The following is a 16980-nucleotide window of genomic DNA, read 5'->3' as shown; positions in this document are numbered from 1 at the left end:
TTTAATTTCACCACCCTGGCTACGTGTTAAAATGGGTATGAATTCATTTTGGATAAGTACGTACATAACCGACCAATCTTGGACTTTATTTCAATGTGTTGGTCAGGGTTCTGACCCTGTGTATTTTTCGGTGGGTACCGTTTAATTTCATTACCCTGGCTACGTGTTAAAATGGGTCTGAAGTCACTCTGGATAAGTACGTACGTAACCGACCAATCTTGGACTTTAATTCAATGTGTTGGTCAGGGTTCTGACCCTGTGTATTTTTCGGTGGGTACCGTTTAATTTCACTACCCTGGCTACGTGTTAAAATGGTTATGAATTCATTTTGGATAAGTACGTACATAACCGACCAATCTTGGACTTTATTTCAATATGTTGGTCAGGGTTCAGACCCTGTGTATTTTTCGGTGGGTACCGTTTAATTTCATTACCCTGGCTACGTGTTAAAATGGTTATGAATTCATTTTGGATAAGTACGTACATAACCGACCAATCTTGGACTTTATTTCAATGTGTTGGTCAGGGTTCTGACCCTGTGTATTTTTCGGTGGGTACCGTTTAATTTCACCACCCTGGCTACGTGTTAAAATGGGTATGAATTCATTTTGGATAAGTACGTACATAACCGACCAATCTTGGACTTTATTTCAATGTGTTGGTCAGGGTTCTGACCCTGTGTATTTTTCGGTGGGTACCGTTTAATTTCATTACCCTGGCTACGTGTTAAAATGGGTCTGAAGTCACTCTGGATAAGTACGTACGTAACCGACCAATCTTGGACTTTAATTCAATGTGTTGGTCAGGGTTCTGACCCTGTGTATTTTTCGGTGGGTACCGTTTAATTTCACTACCCTGGCTACGTGTTAAAATGGTTATGAATTCATTTTGGATAAGTACGTACATAACCGACCAATCTTAGACTTTATTTCAATGTGTTGGTCAGGGTTTTGACCCTGTGTATTTTTCGGTGGGTACCGTTTAATTTCATTACCCTGGCTACGTGTTAAAATGGGTCTGAAGTCACTCTGGATAAGTACGTACATAACCGACCAATCTTGGACTTTAATTCAATGTGTTGGTCAGGGTTCTGACCCTGTGTATTTTTCGGTGGGTACCGTTTAATTTCATTACCCTGGCTACGTGTTAAAATGGGTCTGAAGTCACTCTGGATAAGTACGTACATAACCGACCAATCTTGGACTTTATTTCAATATGTTGGTCAGGGTTCTGACCCTGTGTATTTTTCGGTGGGTACCGTTTAATTTCATTACCCTGGCTACGTGTTAAAATGGGTCTGAAGTCACTCTGGATAAGTACGTACATAACCGACCAATCTTGGACTTTAATTCAATGTGTTGGTCAGGGTTCTGACCCTGTGTATTTTTCGGTGGGTACCGTTTAATTTCATTACCCTGGCTACGTGTTAAAATGGTTATGAATTCATTTTGGATAAGTACGTACATAACCGACCAATCTTAGACTTTATTTCAATGTGTTGGTCAGGGTTTTGACCCTGTGTATTTTTCGGTGGGTACCGTTTAATTTCATTACCCTGGCTACGTGTTAAAATGGGTCTGAAGTCACTCTGGATAAGTACGTACGTAACCAACCAATCTTGGACTTTAATTCAATGTGTTGGTCAGGGTTCTGACCCTGTGTATTTTTCGGTGGGTACCGTTTAATTTCATTACCCTGGCTACGTGTTAAAATGGGTCTGAAGTCACTCTGGATAAGTACGTACATAACCGACCAATCTTGGACTTTAATTCAATGTGTTGGTCAGGGTTCTGACCCTGTGTATTTTTCGGTGGGTACCGTTTAATTTCATTACCCTGGCTACGTGTTAAAATGGGTCTGAAGTCACTCTGGATAAGTACGTACATAACCGACCAATCTTGGACTTTAATTCAATGTGTTGGTCAGGGTTCTGACTCTGTGTATTTTTCGGTGGGTACCGTTTAATTTCATTACCCTGGCTACGTGTTAAAATGGGTCTGAAGTCACTCTGGATAAGTACGTACATAACCGACCAATCTTGGACTTTAATTCAATGTGTTGGTCAGGGTTCTGACGCTGTGTATTTTTCGGTGGGTACCGTTTAATTTCACTACCCTGGCTACGTGTTAAAATGGGTCTGAATTCATGGGGGCCTTGTAATTTGGAAATCCCCAACTGTCTCAATCTTATTTGATCATTGCATGACTTACCTTCCAAATTCCTACTTTAATTGTGTTTGCAACAATGTTATATTTTCATTGACTTTTGTTTTATATTTAAAATTCATATCTGACTAAAGCTAAATGAATCTAATTGTACTTGATATATTGTTTTTCTTTTGCAAAACGCAGGAACGCAAGAACCCTGGAATGTACTTTAGGGTGTCCATTTTTATAGTGCCAGTATCCAATATGATGTATTATTACTCTATAATTAATCAGGACACAAACCAGGACGTCATTGGCTGATGAATAAAATACAAGAATTGCGTCAACAGTGGATCATATACACTTACAAGGACATGTGCTTAGAAATTGTATGCTCTGTGCATGACTATGTTTATTATAAGTTGAAATGTAAAGCTGTGTTTAAATTCTATCTTGGGAAGTGTTTTTTCAATAATTTGAAAATGTTTATTGAAACTAAAATGAATCAACATTGTTAATTAAAAAAATAGTTTTGTTTGAAACTTGTCAATTGATTGTTAATAGATTAGTAAATATACCTGACAATGGATACCAACATACCACTGGTGATATGTACATTGCTTTTGCCCAATTGGCACCTTTTTGTGTTAAATTATTCAATTAACAGCTTGAATAATATGTTCTACAGTAGTACTATGCACCATTCATTTTTAGTTTGTTAAAATAATGAAACAAATAATTTGTGTTTATTAATTAACTAATATTTTCCCACATTTGAATGTAATTATTTCTCTGGAACCCCTGTCATATGAATTACTGTAGTAATGACCTGCAAGTTAAAAAAAGAGATGAAGGTGTTTTAAATACATTGATCTGTGTCAAAATAATAAGGTATTTACTAGTAGTTCATTACTGGGATGGGGAATAGTTGTAAATTTAAAAGAAAATTAGTTTCATTACGTTTACATAAACCTTATTTTGCATATACCATAAATTTCATTTATTTAGCGATTTTGAAAATGTTCAGCAATTAGTCTGTCATGTGGCACTTGCGTGTGAAACTTCATATATTCAATTGTGTATTTCCTGACTTTTGAATGCTGTAAAACTATTTAATTTAACTGACATTTAATTTTAATGTTTTGATGTTTTTAGCATGTTCACTGTGTTTTAATTTCTTGTCAAGGAAATATTGAATTTTATTGTTATTTTACATGTTCACAACACAACACAACACAACTCAACTCGAACATAGATCATAAATTACTTTAATTTGGAAAAGTTTGTGAATTTGCAAAAAATGGTGCTTTCTCATCACCATAATTATATAACAATTCTGCCCCTTCTGGTATGTAATATTTGGAAATCATAACCACACACGGCCTGTCATTAATCTTCAGTTGTTTTGTGACAATGTTGGAATGCTTTTTGGAATGGTTCAGGAAAAAGGTAATTCCACTTGTTTCCCACATCTTCTTTTCACTGTGTGGATTTATTCTGAAAATATATGGCCATGATGATATTAACATGAGAGAGTGAGTGAGTGAGTGAATGAAGGTGAGGGTGGGTGAGTGAGTGAAGATGAGGACAAGTGAGTGAAGATGAGGGCAAGTGAGTGAAGATGAGGGCGAGTGAGGGTAAGTGAATGAAGGTGAGGGTGGGTGAGGGTGAGTGAGTGAGTGAATGAAGGTGATGGTGGGTGAGTGAGTGACGGTGTGTGGATGAGGGTGAGTGATTGAAGGTGAGGGTGGGTGAGTGAGTGAAGATGAGGGCAGTGAGTGAAGATGAGGGTGAGTGAATGAAGGTGAGGGTGGGTGAGGGTGGGTGAGGGTGAGTGAGTGTGAGTGAATGAAGGTGAGGGTGGGTGAGTGAGTGAGGGAGTGAAGATGAGGGCGAGTGAGAAAAGGTGAGGGTGAGTGAGTGAAGGTGTGTGGATGAGGGTGAGTGATTGAAGGTGAGGGTGAGTGATTGAAGGTGAGAGTGAGTTAGAGAAGACGAGTGAGTGAAGATGAGGGTGGGTGATTCAAGGAGAGAGTGAGTTAGAGAAGGCGAGTGAGTGAAGGGTGAGTGAGAGTGATTGAGTGAAGGTGAACGAGTGAGTGAAGGTGTGTGAGTGAAGGAGAGGGTGAGTGAAGGTGAGCGAGTGAGTGAAGGTGTGTGAGTGAAGGTGGGTGAGTGAGTGAAGGTGAGGCTGATGGAAGTGAAGCTGAGGGTGAGTGTGTGAGTGAAGGTAAGGGTGAGGGTGGGTGAGTGAGTGAGTGAAAGTGTGTGACTGAAGGTGAGTGAGTGAGTGAATGAGGGTGAGTGAAGATGAGACTGAGGGTGAGTGAGTAAGTAAAGCTGAGGGTGAGTGAGTGGGAGTAAAGACGAGTGAGTGAAGGTGAGTGAGTGGCTGAAGATGGGAGTGAGTTAGAGAAGGTGAGTGAGTGAAGACGAGGGTGAGTGAATGGAGGTGTGGATGAGAGTGAGTGAAGATAAGGGGGAGTGAAGGTAAGGGTGAGTGAATGAAGGTGAGTGAGTGAGCGAAGGTGAGCGAGTGAGTGAGTGAAGGTGAGAGTGAGTTTGAGAAGGCGAGTGATTGAAGATGAGGGCGAGTGAGTAAATGAAGATGAGGGTGAGTGGGTGAAGGAGTGAGTGAGTGAAGGTAAAGGTAAGTTAGTGAAGGTAAGGGTGAGTGAGTGAGTGGGTGAGGTGAGTGAGTGAAGGTGAGGCTGAGGATGGGTGAATGAAGGTGAGGGTGGGTGAATGAAGGTGAGCATGAAGGTGAGTGGGTGAGAGTGAGTGAATGAAGGTGAGTGAGTGAGTGAGTGAGTGAATGAAGATGAGTGAAGGTGAGAAAGTGAGTGAAGGTGAGGCTGAGGGAGTAAAGCTGAGTGGGTGAGGGTGAGTGAGTGAAGATGTGTGTGTGAGTGAGTGAAAGGGTTAATTGATGCGTCATTTGAGTATGACAGTGAATGGATGGGTGGGTGGTTGGTTGGATGGATGTGTTTATATATACAACAGTGAGTCAATCTGTTGGTGAGCGAATGGGTGCTTGAGTTGGCAAGTGTGTAATGAGTAAGTTGATATAATGTACATATGACTGAGTGAATTAACTAGATTTAGTGTTGATTAAGTGAGCGAATGAAGCTATCTTTGGGTTGACAAATCAGTGAGCTAGTGGTAAGGTGGGACAGTTAAGTTATAGCGTGTGCGAGTTAAAATGGGTTAATGAAATGTGGGCAAGTCAGAGAGAAATCAATGTTTCACTCAGCAAGTCATTTGGTTGGTGAGTTAATAATATATGTCTGATTGTTACTGAATTATTTCGTTGTTAAGTGGGTGAGTAGAAAGGAATTTATTAAACAATGAGTCACTCATTTAGTCAATCAGTTGAGAGTAATGAGTGAATTGCGGTTGACCTAATGAAAGGGTGGCTTGATAATGTAAGAGTTGTGGGTGAATTAGATTTAGTTGTGAGTGAGTTTGTTGGAGGATGATCAAATGGGTGGGTGAGTGAGTTTGTGTGCGAGTTTGTGTGTGTCAGTGGGTGGAGTGTTTGAGTTCAATGAATTGGGGTGGGAGAGGGTAAGCGAGTGCGTGAGAATGGGTGAATTGCCATTGTGCGTGTGTGTGTGTGTGTGTGTGAGCGAGCTAGTTGATAAGAGCGAGTGTGTGACAGCAAGTGCATAATTCATTTCATTAGTTTTACATTAAATTGTATGAAAGTAGTGTTACATATAACTACTAACACTAAGAAAATATTATGGCAAATATTGTGGCTGATTATATACTCACACCATGCCGGAATATTCCAGGTGATACATGCCACAACGTTCACCTGTTACCGCATACTGTCGTTCTAGTTGTTCAGCCTCTGCTCTGTCAATTATTTCTCCGTCGTACACCCCAATTATCTCATTTGCTTTTATATCTTGTTTTGCAAAGGCGCACTTTCCCGCTTCTCTAAAATCTCTGTTAACGACTTCAACCTTAATTTCAATGTAAACAAATATTGTTTTTTGTTTTGATTTCACTAGACTATTCTGGGGGTCTTTTAGTAAAAATCAAATTCAAAAATCGGCCCTCGAAATATATTTTCGATATAAAAACACTCTTTTATTACATGTACACTATACTAGTTACAAATAATTGTTAAATTAAACTATCATTGCCGCATATTACACAATATATAAAGCTAGCAACGATATCATTCTTTTTGATTTCTGAGAATGTCGAAAAGGGACCCTGTTATGAAGCATAATTTCTAGAACACTTGGGTGCCTCGCTTTTCCGTGAGTTTTACCAGTGATCCCCTGGGAAGATCATGTACCAAATCTTATCGTCATAATACATTAAACAACAAAATATCTATTCTATATACTGAACTGTTAGAGTTACGAGCATCGAGTTACGAAAACATTGAGTTACAAATATTACCACGCCCATATTTTATAAATCACGCCCCTTTTGCGAAACCACACCCAAATTGTAACTATGGCCAATCAACAGTTACTAGTAACAAAACTTCGCGTTATGGGCAACATACTTAATAGTTGAACGTTAAAAAAAATCATGCTGCCTGTAACTCGATGTTTGGTTAACTGTTACTTAAAGTTCAAGTTACTAAATGTGGACCTTCAACAACTAAAAATGTATTTTACCTGTAACTCGGAATTCTGTTGACTAGTTAATCGAGTTACAGTTTGGACGAGGTCTCACAAAAGTGGGTGTGGTTTCCAAAATGTAACTTTTTTTGTAATTCGATGTTCGTACTTCGATGTCCGTAACTCGAACAACTTAGCAGCTCTCTATATTCTAACACAAATAATGTATTCTTATTATTAACTCGTTGTCAGTTTTCCATGAGATAACACTCATGTATAATAGCATTTGATTCGTAAAACATGTTTAATTTACTCATTTATTTCCTATTTCGAATTCGAGATAGAAACTCCTATAATAAACAGAGTATTTTGTTATGAAAGTGTAACTCATTTTAATGAAAACATGGGTGAAAAGAAATGCTAAATAATTTCGGGACAAACTCGTTCAGGAATATACAGAGCAAGGAAGGATTCGTCAATTATGCTATGCAAACATATTTTGAAATTGCAAACGATTATGCATTGATTAAAATGAGCTACATGTGACATAGTAATTATATTTCAGTATAGCAACATGCACCCCATAACAATATATATAATCTCATTATAGTGAGATGTTAAATCATTATACTATGGATGTACAAAATATTAAACCATTACAAATACTAAGACTTTTATTCTAGATTGAGATATTCCCTCATTATCAGGAGAGAACTCGTCAAATTTAAATATAAAGGTGTGAACTTTCCACAGATGTGGATCTCCACGTTTAATATATTTTGCTTAATAACTCTGCTTATTTTTTTGTAATTACGTTCCGCATTGTACCTGTATATATTCATCCCATTTTTTTCGTTTCAAAAAGTGTTCTGTTTTTTCTTTAATAGACATCGAGGATTGTTCCCTTCTTAGCCGATGTTGCCGCATATTCAACCCGCGATAACCTCGCTTACCACCCGAGGTGACTGGCGATATGCCATTATGGACAAGTGTAACCTTGATTTGCTGTAAAATACCACATGTCAAATGAGATACAATTTATGATATAATTATAAAATTTAAACACCAGTGGAAGTTATGAAGGGTGACCCCTTGCCCATTTTTTTATTGTGTAATCTTTCCATTAGTAGTTATGTCAACGCATGTATTTTATTTCTTTATAGCTGACTAGTTTTAATCAATTGTCGTACTTTTAATCTGGTGTGTAGTTTCTTTACAAAACACAAATAATATATAAGACTGATCCCGAATTACACTAGCGTTTCACAATATTCCCTGCACATGTATAACCGATGTAAGCAATGTATAGTTTTCTGAATTTGTATAACGTTTACAATATTTATGTAACAAATCCAAACACAATGAAAAAAAGAAAGAAACTTGTCATTGTGAAATATTTCTCGTCTGTATTTCCTTAATTTGTGGTGATATGACAAATTCAATCATCGATCACCCGGCCACACAAAAGCACGTACCTTATGAAAACGAGTCTCACTAATCATTGACTGTGTCTGGCGATCATTTTTTGTCATTAATGATATAAAATTTTCATAATGAAAAAACAGCTCCTTTGATGTAATGATGTCACCAGGTTCTCGTGTGAAGCACAAATACTCCTCTACAAATAAGCTCAGAAATGGGCACTTGATTCCTATTTTTACTCCGTTGATGAGTTTGCGTACGTTGCCTTTGCTAGCCATCTTGAAATAATAAGACTCACTTGTCATGAATTTGACTGGGTGGAACGATTTGCGTAAAAATCAGAATGTGGGTGATAAATATACACGAGTATTCAATAAATAAATAAAATAAAATGTAATGTTACTACTATTCATGTGTATATATGTTCATTTTATTTTCTTCGCATAATAAATATATAAATGCAAATTCAATTAAAAACATAATTTTGCCTTCAATTTGTCACCCACTCTAGAAAGGATAATGGTTGTATACCTTTCACACGTGATTACATTCAGAACGACACACATAATTGAATGACCTTGGGTTTCAGAAACCACGGCATATAATTTCTGAAATGGTCTAATACATTCGCGTTCGTTCTCAACGCAATTTAAACACTGTTGCAAATTTCTATTTTGGTCTGCGTCACCTAGATGATGACCTATTTTTAGCACAACATCTACACGTGTGTACGACAAGAGACAAAAGTTGTCGCGTCCGTGCACCAGCACGTAATTACTTTTCAATTTAGCCACTCCACAGGACCGTTAGTTTACTAGTAAATGATCAAATATTTTTTTTTCAAATCAACATATTTGCAAACACACACACAACAGTGCGCAGAAAATTAGCTTTTATAAAATGAATAATAACCCGTTATGATAGTAACGAGGTCCGAACCGAATTAAAGATTATATATATATGTATATGTGCTGCAACATGCTCGGTAGTCAGTAGGCGCAAGTGGTCGCGCATTTTTGGGGGGCGCGACTGCCGCTCACTTCCCCGCTGGTAGTGGAACTTTGAATTCGGCTCGAACTCGAAGCGTTATAGTAGAGCCTACACATAATTTTTAAGATGGCACCTTGAAATAACATTCTTGTGTGTGTTACAGTAATGTATTTTGAGAAACTTGTCATAAAAATCACTTCTTTTAGAACAATTCCTTGGTACGCAATGATAAAAAAAATGCATTATTTAATTTCTCCAAAAAACAAATTTATGAAAAAAGAATCACTATAATTTGTCGAGTCGAGTGTGTGGTGACAATTCCGATTTGCTAAAGTTAGCTTCCATTATAATATTACCCAGACAAAGTTATCAGTCTAACAGTGAGTCAACTGGACCTGGGCTACTTTTAGACTTGATCAAATTGAACACCAGCTACTCCGTGCATAGGATGAAGTAAGACTACGAGAGATTTTCTGTAATATACATCGGCGAGGGCTTCATATCAGAAGAGTTCGACTAGGACTTAAAACTCCGTGACCAATCGTTGCCGTCGTATAAGGATCGGGAAAAATTAAGATCAAATAATGCATAACGCACTTACGAGCATTTTGAAAATCAGTAAAACAAATATCAATACACACTCGTTCACTCATCCTGTAGAAATTTGCAAGTAATCACTTTTATACGAAAATGAAGTCCATCTCCTAACGTTGATGTTCACGAAAGTGTCCTACGGTTGACCGATCATGACCTTGTATTTGTTATCAAAATAATTGGTCACGTCAACATATGGTTGTGACGTTGTTTTCTATTTGCTTGGCTAAATACGTCCATGCAACGAAATGTTTTTAACGTTATTCATTATATATCAAAGGGAACAGATGGAATCGCGTTACATTGATAAAACCAACAATACTTAAAGCAATAAAGGGTGTGTTATGTGGTATGTAATATAGATTATTGTGGGTCATTATAATAATAATAATAATAATAACTTTATTGCATCCTTAGAAATACAATGTTTCTATCAGTTAATAGCAATACGATGGTCATGATGACTGATCACGATTCTTGAGAAAACATATAGATATGTGATATATTTTAAGGAATTTCTCAGGAAAGAGTACCTTTTGCACCCACCACTAATCCTAACACTAACTTTCACCCCTCAATTAATTTGTGAACGTCCACTCTAGATATAACTGTAGATATACTTGGGAGGGCATATGCAATCAAATTGGGAAACGCAGGAGGGTCGGGTAATAGTGTTTGGTTTAGAAACTTATTCCATTTCTTATACATTTGAAATCCTTCAATGAGTCTTGTAAACAATTTTGCACGCAATTCTTATTTGGAAAGCAGACCTATGCCACAATTTTCAAACGAAAAATGTTATAAAACACGAGGGCAACCTTCAAACTTATTTTGATGCTAAAAATACGGGTTTCACCTATGGTCATAATTGTCCATCGGAAACATTCTATCTCGGGTAACATTTTCCATTCGATTATACCACTCAATATCAGGTGCTCTATAGTTCTCATCGTTCATTTCTCATATGCAAACTAATAAACATTTACAGTTACACTGGTTAACCTGTTTGTATAACAATGTAACCGTGGTGTTTACTAATATACATAACAATAGGGAAGCTTTCATAAACAAACAATATACAAGGTGTTTCGTGCAAATCGCCCAGTTTTAATTTCAAATTGCCCCCTCCCTTCTAATGCAATGCTATCTTATTGCTGTGGTGATGAAATATTTGGGCGTGGTCATTTTTCGTATTTCGATGTTTTTGTAATACGATCTCCGTAAATCGAATAATTGACAGTCTCTCTTATTGCTACAATTTCACTAGTATTTGAGACGTCGATCCCATGCATTTGCATAATACTGTCACCGCTACTACTACAAGACTGAAACTCTTGTAGGGCACTCGCGTATGAGCGCAATAGATATGGCAACCTCAATCAGCGATCTCTCAGCCAACGAAAAATCTGCTCTAAAACTCAAAATTTTGGAAAAACGAATAGTTTGTGGCAAGTATGGGTGTTGGGTTTGGAGTGGTTCTACAAGCAGAGGGTACGGGACTTGTAGGATAACTCCGAATGGAGCAGTTCGTACTGTCCATCAAATTAGTTTCGTTGTGCATGGTGGAATGCTAAATCCGTCTTTAGAAGTGTCACACCTGTGCCATACTCGGGCGTGTTTTAACCCTTTCCATCTTGTACTAGAAAGCCGAATCCAGAATAATAGCCGTAAGAGTTGCGTGAGTGGATCGTCTTGCTGGCACCGCCCGTCATGTTTGATCTGATCAATAGACTGTGGTCTCCACGAGACCCAAAATGAAGATAAGGTAGAACGCGATGTAATCATAATTAAACTTGTATGTGTGCGTTATTTCCCCCCCCCCCCACTGAGTGCGGGCGCTATATTTTACACGAACACATCGCCCTGAATTTTCGTCAACCGTGAATTTGTCTTTCTATATTAGATAATGTCAACGAAAGCAGCTCAAACAAATGCCGAACAGGGTTTGCATTCAGCAACTGGTACTGTTTCGTTAGAAATATAATTTAAACGAAAGAATCTTGTGATATTACGCATCGAATATGATAAAGGGTCAAAATTGCATTCACGTATTAGGTCATTGAATGTGTCCGAATATATGGAACCGATGATCGATACTGATAATTGTTAATACCGCCAAACATATGTTTTGTATGTAAATTGATTTAAGTTACGTTTCGTTACGGGTTTATTAAATGCATTCTTGTGTTATTGCCTGAGTGTGAAAGTTCCGCGATTACCGTGTGATCGTAACTGTACGAGTCCTACGGATTCAACATGAACCAAGCATTTAGATGTAGACGTTTTTTTCTTTTTCTATTTCTTTTGCCAAACACTAGTATAATGTTCACGTTGATTGGTATGTATCAAACAAAGAACAAACTCAAAATATATCACTGTAAGCCGCTGTGACAGATCGTAAAATTAATACACGGGAAATTGGTCCGAACTCCCGTAAATCATAGTTAAAATGATTGAGATTTGATTCTTTATGAGAGCGAGTGTCATTGTAGCATGGACTTGTATAATCATATGCATAGTTATAGTGACTTGAAAAATTATCAATATGGTAATCACGCTGAGAATGAGGATAGGATTGTGATTGGTACTCATAGTCACGACGAACAATGAGTTTGGGCGTCTCTTAGCCAGTGCTAAACACTGTTTCATCCTTACATGGACGCAACTCGGACTAGCCTATATGAAAACATATGAGATTAGCTTAAATTTTAGCCCGTGCTTGGTGTAGCCAGATGACATAGTTAGCGCACAGTACCCAACAGCCAGTTGGGGAACGCTGTTGTTCTAAGGTGTGAATCGCATACAGTGCGCGTTGCTCTTCAGTGGGGAGACAGCGGTGACGTCATATCATTCTCGTTGGGAGCACTTCTGTTCTGTGTCACGTCTACAAATATTGCGTGTTTTTAAGTAAAGTCGGTAAATTTTATTTAAAGTTACAAGTCTCTATGTGATCATATCGGTTTCATGAAAATGCACGTGTAGTTTAAAATTCATATTCATTATACCACGACGGAAAGTTTCAACCCTGGTAAATCGCGTTACCACACCCAAAACAATCACATTCTTTATTTGTGATTTAATACTTGAATTGTTGGATAATATTTATTAATTTATGCATAAGTGCCGAGGAGATGTTCATCTCAGTGGAGGAACTGTGGTTAGCGATACACATGCAAATTATAGTTTACATTAAACTTTTGACTAGTACTATATAGTCTACAGTACTTCGAGATTAAACTGGTTTCGTATTATTGTAGGGTCTATAATTCTAAACTACGTTGTTGGAATCAGAATTTTGTAACTTACACGAGGTCGAGGAAAAGTTATCGTCATTATCAACAACTATATAAATTGATCTGTGAGTTGAACAGCCCATTTAATTATGTCTCCCATGATGCACCAGTGCTAAACTGGGATTGTGGAACCGCGAACCTCAGGTTGCATATTTGTTTCTTTAATATATTCACAAGGTCGTACACAAATGCAACGTCAACTTCCTCTGTCAAGGAATGTGAATCTTTGTGCCACGCTACACTTAGTACGCATATGTATTGAACGATGGCCGTACGTGGAGGATTCTGTTATAATACCTGGTCATTTGAACAACCATGGGCTCATAGAACAGTTCAAAGACTACCTCGTAAAGGGTTATATAAACGAAAAGTAACTATCACGAGAAAGTTTGCAAAATCTACTACAGCGAGGAAAAACAGAGCATTTCCTTTTGTTGACCGGATGTCGCTCTCCTGTTCGTGTAACAATGACTGTTTAATCCAAACAGGCGTTCGAAATATCAGAATGATTCGCCGTGATTTTGACCTTAAATGCTATGATGAGCAGAATCTCATTTTAATACAACTAATGGATATACGGACGGTACGCCGATACAATTCACGCACTTATCATATTATTGATGTTACAATGAACAGAAAGCGTATCTGCCGTCTGGGATTTTTGAAAATCTTCGGAATCAGCAAGCAACGTATTGCAACTCTTATGGGGAAAAGAAGACCACTTTCGACAATTCAATCCGACCGCCGCGGAAAACACGGACTGCACCACAGATCTGTTGACAGACAATGCGTTATGGACATCGACAATCATATGGCAAGTTATACATTCGAATCCCCCCATTATTGTAATATTGGAAACACTGAAACAAAATATATGCCAGCTTCAAATAGTATTAGTAGTTGCTATCGCGATTATCTGAAGAAACAACGAAATAATAACAGACGATACGTTTCCTTTTCAACTTTTCGAACACACGTTTTAAAAAACATTGATATCCATTTTAAACGGCCTCGGCGAGATACTTGTCAGCGATGTGATGTGATGGCCAAAAAAATTAAATATGCAAGAACGACCGAGGACAAACGGCGTTTCCAGAAGGCCCTACAGGATCATTTGTCAATTTCCGAAACACATTATGGTAATATAAATTACGATTTTACAGTTTTGGCAATGAAACCACCCGACACACAAAACTGGGAAATTCCCGAAGTATTTTCGTAGCGGACTGAATTTGATCTCATCATGTGTTCAACCGCCGAGGGAGGGCACTATGTTACAGAAGACGAACCACTTGCTCTGCAATATAAATGCGTGGTGGTTAGTTGGAAACAGACATCTTGCTTGTCGGAACTAAAGATGGATAATTTTTGTTCAACGAATGACGTTGCTGTATTTCACTTAGATTTCTCAAAAAGCCTTCCATGTCCAAAGGTAAGACATATTAGTTTTAATGTTAAATTACATGCTCTCTATAATGCCGTACACTTTCATGTTGTTATCTAGATTACTTCACATAGAATTTGATTTAGATTACTTCATATAAAATAATTCTAGCATGAAGGTGGGATATTGCTTATTTTTTTTTATTATCGGATAATTTGATAATTATAGATTATAGTACCATATGTTTATCAGGGAGCTCGCGATTCCAAAAATCCTGATTAAGACCCAACATCAAGCCTGTCTAATATCGATCTAATATCGGACGTAAATTTCCATATTTAAACAGTCGATAAATTATTGATATCATATCGATCCCTGCTTTCCTCAGCTGACCAAAATTGATGATTCGAATTACCGTTCATAGACGATATATCATATCTAGTGCCTTATCTGATCTATTTGTTTATTTCAACCACTAGGTCTCCACTCAAGACTGGCACTTTCGCAGTAAATTACATCTGAGATGTCTTGGAGTGGACGTTGCTAAGACAAGAACTTTTCATTGTTTTCTTTGGGATGAAATGAACGGAGGTAAAGGTCCAAATGAAATCATCTCTGCATTCCAAAGCCTTCTCGTGCAACAGAATATAACCTCACGGCATGCTATTTTGAGTTCGGATAACCATCCAGGTGAATATCTTTTTTATATATAGTATATTTGTGCTAGACAATAATTTCGGGCATTGAGTGACAAGTTTGTCTTTCCTGACTTTCTTTTTTGCCATTTGCAGGTGAATGTTTAAACAATAAATTTATGTGGTATCTTCAGAGTTTAATTGACCAGGGAACTTTCCAGCGAATAGATTATAAAACGCTGTTAGAGGGACATTCATACAGCTTTGCAGATCGTCACTTTGGGCTGATTGAAAAGAATTCACGGAAACACGATGTCATAGAGCTTCCTACAGATTGGTTAAATGTGATAGAACAGTCGTCATTTGCGGGCCACTATAAAGCCAAACTGTTGACAATTGATGACATTTATGATTATTCTTCATACTTAAAAAATGAGTTTACATACAGGTACAAAGATGTCAACGGAATCAAATTTTCGTTTGACGAGGCTCACTATTTTAATTTTGGAATTGGTGAACGATTAATTGATGGTACTGTCAAAACATTTTCTCATCCGGAAACAGCCTGGGTGCGTAAGACTCTTGATCCGAAAGAAACTCCGATTGTTGTGTCGTTCAGGAAAATTAAGCAAATGACAAGAATAACAGATTGTCATTTACATACTCTTAGTAGAGAATTAAAACCATTGCCTGGAAAGGTGTTTCAAGACGTGAATGAATTGGCGATAAAATATTTATCCCCACGCGCACAAGAATGGTATCAGGCTTTGCCAAAAGTCACGGAATCGTAAATATTTGCATATACAAATGTGTGTATTTGTGGTTATTTTTAATAACATTGTACGTGAAATTTTCTGATCTTATCTTTGCAAATAGTAATTTTAATATTTAGTAGACCCGGTAACGCAGTCTACTGATCAATGGGCATTGCAACCACTATATGGGACTTGTGTGACTTGAAGGAAACACAATAAGAAGTTTTATATATATGACAAATTAGTTGTATTTTTACCAAAAACTAAATGATAATTGTAGAGGTTGGTAATTTGCGAGAAGTGCTCACTATTTTAAATAAATACATGTATGTAGACGAACAAGTTTTCTTATTTTTTATATATGTTTCTTCACGGGTATACTTTGTAAACACACTTACGTTCACCCCTGTCAAGAAGGACCCATATATCATTTCAACGAATCACGATAATTTGTAATAATGATTAGCATACCCATTTGAAGTATTCCATGTTGCATTTGTCAAACTATTTCTGTAATTGTAACTCCCTAACATTGCTTGATTATTTCATTGACAACATTATTTATATACAAAGTCAAAATATATATTTTACCCCCCAATGGGACATGACATATCACATATGTTTTAAGTCAATCTAACGCCTACCCGTCCTTGACAAAGACGACAAGCGTTTTTCGAATTCTTGACATAGCAACATCTGTTTCCTGTCTTTGAGACAATTCTGAATTGAAAACCGAAATTCATGACCATCCCTTAATTTGCACTGTCGTGGATATTAGTTGAATACCATTAAAACAAGCTATCAATCGTCACTTTCAGATTAGTAGAGCAGATGTTACATATTTTAACAAAAACGTGCCCTAAAATCACATTGTGAGTGTCATGTTTGGTACTCTCATGTAACCAGCAGCACGAAATCATTTAGTCAGGACACAAATTGTCAGCTGCCCGTGTTGTTTGGCCACAACTATTTTTTTATTGACTCTGGTAGTATTCTGTAACTTTCCCTGGAACCTGGAACTTACTGGTACAGGGCACAATCTCCCCCACTGTGTGAGAGGGCGGACATTACTAAATTATACTGTATAGCCACCGGTATTCTGGTATCGGAGTGATCATTATAAATTCCAATATGCATCGGATAAAATGCAAACCGTGATTAATTAATTTAGATC

General features: G+C 37.4%; 1 protein-coding gene and 1 long non-coding RNA gene across 2 annotated transcripts; one reads left to right on the top strand and one right to left on the bottom strand.

Annotated features, from left to right (window-relative positions):
- Nucleotides 1-3399: 3399 nt before the first annotated feature.
- LOC146725400 (uncharacterized) lies at nt 3400-7326 on the bottom strand. Its single transcript, XR_014928800.1, has 2 exons — nt 5925-7326; nt 3400-3644 (listed from the first exon to the last, which is right to left on the bottom strand). It is a non-coding gene; the product is annotated as an uncharacterized LOC146725400 (long non-coding RNA).
- A 7035-nt stretch (nt 7327-14361) lies between these two features.
- Nucleotides 14362-15945, top strand: LOC146725399 (uncharacterized). Its single transcript, XM_085496350.1, has 3 exons — nt 14362-14464; nt 14896-15106; nt 15208-15945. Exons 1-3 carry the CDS (start codon nt 14390-14392, stop codon nt 15840-15842), a joined length of 921 nt encoding a protein of 306 aa, XP_085352476.1. The 5' UTR covers nt 14362-14389; the 3' UTR covers nt 15843-15945.
- The last annotated feature ends 1035 nt before the right edge of the window (nt 15946-16980 follow it).

This window comes from Saccoglossus kowalevskii, unplaced genomic scaffold (assembly GCF_978046115.1).
Source record: "Saccoglossus kowalevskii unplaced genomic scaffold, keSacKowa6.1 SCAFFOLD_176, whole genome shotgun sequence".
NCBI classification, from domain to species: Eukaryota; Metazoa; Hemichordata; class Enteropneusta; family Harrimaniidae; genus Saccoglossus; species Saccoglossus kowalevskii.
This window is presented reverse-complemented; position numbering and strand designations above follow the sequence as displayed.